The sequence below is a fragment of the Lactuca sativa genome, chromosome 6 (assembly GCF_002870075.4).
Source record: "Lactuca sativa cultivar Salinas chromosome 6, Lsat_Salinas_v11, whole genome shotgun sequence".
Lineage (NCBI taxonomy): Eukaryota > Viridiplantae > Streptophyta > Magnoliopsida > Asterales > Asteraceae > Lactuca > Lactuca sativa.
This window is the reverse complement of record NC_056628.2, coordinates 152959748-152964510: the sequence shown is the minus strand read 5'-3', so window position 1 is coordinate 152964510 and position 4763 is coordinate 152959748. Positions and strand designations below refer to the sequence as shown.

The 4763-nt window shown below is 30.0% G+C and overlaps 1 protein-coding gene across 1 annotated transcript; it reads left to right on the top strand.

Annotated features, from left to right (window-relative positions):
• Positions 1-347: 347 nt before the first annotated feature.
• Positions 348-1487, top strand: LOC111901082 (uncharacterized). The gene is made up of 3 exons (XM_023896950.1): positions 348-663; positions 744-1013; positions 1066-1487. Exons 1-3 carry the CDS (start codon positions 348-350, stop codon positions 1485-1487), a joined length of 1008 nt encoding a protein of 335 aa, XP_023752718.1.
• Positions 1488-4763: the final 3276 nt, after the last annotated feature.

Sequence of the window (4763 nt, the reverse complement as noted above, 5' to 3'; positions counted from 1 at the left end):
AAGTACTACTCAATCATACTTGATTGTACTCCTGATTCAAGTCACCAAGAACAGATGACTATAATAGTGAGGTATTTAAAGTTATCATATAATTTTGTTACTATCGAGGAATCCTTTTTAGGTTTTTTGAATGTTGATGATACCTCCGGAAAAGGATTATTTGATATTACACTTGAGGAGTTAAAGTCTCTTAGTCTTCAAATTGATGATATGCGTGGTCAAGGCTATGATAACGGAGCAAACATGAAAGAAAACACCAAGGAGTGCAAAAGAGATTTTTAGATATAAATCCTAGAGCATTTTACACTCCTTGTGGTTATCATTCTCTTAATCTAACATTATGTGATATGGCTAACAAGTGTGTTAAAGGAAAGAACTTTTTTAGATTCATCCAACGTATTTATATTATCTTTGCAAATTCTACTAAGAGGTGGGAAATTTTGAAAGATAATGTTAAATCATGGAGTCTTAAGTCATTATGTCAAACTCGTTGGGAAAGCCGGGTTGAGAGTGTAAAGGCTATTAAAATGCAACTTGTTGATGTACGTGAAGCTTTACTTCAAGTTGGAGAAAAAGATAATGATGCTGCAATTGCAAGTGAAGCAACTTCACTAGCAGAAAAAGAACTTAGTGACTTTGAATTTGTGGTATCAATTGTGTTTGGTATGAAGTACTAAATCATGTGAATATTGTGAGTAAGAAGTTACAATCAATGGATATGCATCTTGATAATGCTATTACAGAAATAAACAAATTGATTGGGTACTTCAAGGATTATAGAGAGAATGGTTTTTCAAAAGCGATTGTTGAAACTAAGGAAATTGCTGTTGAAATGGGTATTGATCCAATATTTCCACAAAAGCATTCGATTGAAAGGAAAAAAGGTTTGATGAGAGCTCAAGTAGCGAAGAAGTTTCATTTACACCTAAAGAGAATTTCAAAGTCAACTATTTCTTATACATTGTTGATCAAGCTATTTCTTCTCTTGAGACAAGATTTGAACAATTCAAAGAGTATGATAAAGTTTTTGGTTTTTATTTACACATAATTTGAGGGGAATTGAAGATAAAGATCTTAAGTTATATTGTTATCGTCTTGAAAAAGCACTCAAGTTTGAAGAAAGATCGGATATTGATGCCGAAAAACTTTATACAGAGTTGAAATTATTTGAGACATTGGAAACCAATGAATTTAGCAACCCTATAGATGTTTTGAAGTTTTTGAAAGAACTTGATTATTTCCCAAATGCAAGCATTGCATATAGAATATTGTTGACTATTCCAATAACGGTCGCATCTGCAGAAAAGAGTTTTTCCAAATTGAAATTTGTGAAATCTTACTTACGCTCCACAATGACTCAAGAAAGACTTAGCGGTTTGGCGATGATATCTATCGAGAACGAAATCTTAGTGAATATAGACTACGAACAGTTGATTAACCAATTTGCAATCAAGAATGCTAGGAGAGCTTCAAGGATTGTCGGTTAGCTGTTAGGATATGTTATTAGTCATTAAAATACTATGATTTTGCTATGTTTATTACTATAAGGTTTATCGTCATTTTAATAAAAAAATTAGTTTACGTAATTTAATTCCTTACATTGTTACACGTTAAGGTCTAAGGGCCTTTTTTATCCGTTTCGTCTTGGGCATTTGAATCCTTAGAATCGGCCTTGCCGTCAACATTAAAGTAACTAGGTGAATCGAGATGTATTATGTAGGATAACAATTAAGTTAAAATATGTTAAAATTTACAATTTTCCTATATTTTTATGTCATTTTCCATATCTTTATCAGAGACTTTTATAAACATGCATTTGTCAATGAAATTGACTAAACAATAGTTTAGTTAATCTTTTAAGACACGATATTTTGTGTAATGTATCCGATAGTAAAAAACGATATTAATATTATGGTAAAGATAATAAAATTGATATCTTCTATTAAGAATATATGCCTAAAAGTTATTTTATAATGGAGTAAAAACAATGACATTTTAAAGCAAAAACAAAAGTTGTTGAATATGTCATTTGTTTATGTTTGATTGAAATAAAAAGTTATATTTGAAGGTTGATAAAACTTAAACGATGTTAACGATATATTCTAATACACCAAACTTTATATATTTAAAGTTCTGATATAAAATGAGTTAAGTTGTTCAAATTATAAAATGGTAATAATAAATGAAATAATAATAATAAAAATAATATAAACAAAGGATATATCTTAACTATCTTAAGTATATTATAAATCATGTTTAACTTTTATTGAAATTTAAGAGGCACATTATTGATAACTTAATGTATAAATCTGTTATGCACAAACCACTCATCTTTTTATTAAAAAAACTAATTATGATGAAAAATAATCAATAAAAATATTTAAGGAAAGAAATATCATTTATTTTTTTTTCTTTTTTAACGTGGGCATGATGTTTGCCTAAAGGTTGAGCACGAAAATTTCTAACATATCAGCCATAAAATTTATAGCCGTTGAAACAATCAAATAAAACTTTCTGAATTAAAAAAATCATTCATTGAAACAGTAATAATTGTCGTCACCCGCTTTGTGCGGATATACACCAAGTATATATATATATATATATATATATATATATATATATATATATATATATATATATATATATATATATATAAACCAATTAAGTGTCATAAGACCCAATAAACATCAGAAGTTAAAAACTCTTGAGTTATAGAGTTTTTAATTGGTTAAAAATACATTTAAGTTATAGTAGTTATTAAATAAGTTGAAAAAAATTATAGGTTTAAAAAGAATATGGTGCTAACAACTTGATTTCTACTACAGACATATATATAGATATATGTATACAAAATAAAATATTTATAAGTGTATATGTGCTTATTTTATTACTTTAGATTAGCATCTTCATGAGTAGTTTATATTTGTTTATAGATGACAATATTTGATAAATATAATTGAGTTATTTTTAGTTGTTATATTTTCATGATTTTTGATTGTTATACATATATGTTGATTGTTTTATTTTGTTTTACATTATTCATTAAGCTTAAGATTTTGTTATTTATATATATACTAATTTTAAAGGTCCACTTGAACAGTTCTTCCTTGTTATTGGTTGTAATTTTTTTTCATTTTAATTTTTTAATTTATATAGATTGGACAACTTATGAACGGTAATCTATAATTTTTCCACCGACTTCGCAAACGAATAACACGTGTATTTACCCTAAAATCGATTGGATGGAACGTGTCCTGCTCTATCTTCCGATGGCTGTCCACCCACCGCCATCACTTCTGGAAACAAATTTATCTCCAAAAGGCACCGATCGATCAGACAACGACCCTCACTGTACACCGTCTTCCTCTAACATTCAGGTCTCTTCTTTTTCACACCTATGTCGGTTTTGCTTTTCTAAACTTCTTCTGATTCCACCCTTCGTCGTCGATGTCTTAGAATGTGGGTGTATAAAGGAGCAACTACATGAAAGAGAAAAGGCTGTAATGGAATTGCTATCGATCAAACCCTAAATGGCCTACCTCTAGATGATTGAAGTTTGCTCAAGATCAGATACTACTAAGAGAATCCTCAATTCGTCCCCTCTAATGGTTTTCATCTTCTCTTTTGCCCAAAGATTTGAATTCTTGCTTCCTATTCCATGTTCAGTTTGCAAAATCGCATCTAGGTCAAGAGAACCACATGTTGGGTTTGCACTTTTGCCTCTATCATCATATAGCTACTCAAAATTTCTTCTCCAATTAACGGTGCATATGAGGGGTCTTTACACTGTTCCTCAAAAAATCCCAAATTTGAGCGGAGAAGCAGACGACTGTCATGGATGATTCCAAGATAAAGAACTCAAACTCTTCGTCGACAGTTGCCAATCTGACCCTTCAATCCTCCATACACCATCTCTACGTTTCTTTAAAACCTTTCTCCAGAGGTATAATCACCTCAATTATTTATTATGATACCATTTTCAAAAAAAAAGTTGTCAACTTAAAGCTTACTTATGAGCGATTAGTATCCTTTTGAGTATATTGACCTGTTCATTTATTTGTTTTCAGCCTCGGTGCCAACATCCCACCAACATCAACATGAGTAAGCCCCACAATTTTGATTTTATAACGCATTTGAAGTAATTTTGTGTTCCTTTGTCACAGTCCTATATCATTTTGCATAGAGGAATAAGCAAATTAGTTGAGGTGTTTCAGTATCCGACAGTAAGGAGTATTTTGGTGTGCATTTGAACTGATGATTGTGATTTAAGCCATATTCTGATAATTTTGGCCAAAAATAGTTAGATTTAGATACTATAGTATAAATTGGCTATAAGAGAAGAGATTATTGAGCTCATCTTATTAGCATATGTGGGTTTTAATGTATCTTCTCTTGCTAGAAGGGAGACCTCTCGATTGAAGTTACAAATGAAAATCATGATCTTGCACAAACACTAAAGTCAAAGGTTATTTTTCTTAGGCTTTGTTTTCAACCAAAATCCAAATGAGTAAAACTCTCATTCAACTTAACCACACTCAAACAAGTATTTGATTATCTTTTTTTTACCTTTTAATTTTTTACATTTTTAAGTAGAACCATCCATTCTAGACATTTTTAATGACCAACTTGGTTGTCTAATGACGTTGGTAAATAACGGGTCTACTACGTTTCAAAACTGGCTAACTAAAATGTGTTGATAACAAAAAACACTAAATTTTTCGAATAACTTCAATTATGTTTAGATTTACCTTGGAATTTTCATT

Bases quoted from the DNA above. Each gene is read 5' to 3' on its own strand.
- LOC111901082 (XM_023896950.1), top strand. From the start codon at position 348: ATGGCTAACAAGTGTGTTAAAGGAAAGAACTTTTTTAGATTCATCCAA. The intron at 664-743 runs GTATGAAGTACT...ATGCTATTACAG, and splicing joins TGTGGTATCAATTGTGTTTG to AAATAAACAAATTGATTGGG. The intron at 1,014-1,065 runs GTATGATAAAGT...GGGGAATTGAAG, and splicing joins AGATTTGAACAATTCAAAGA to ATAAAGATCTTAAGTTATAT.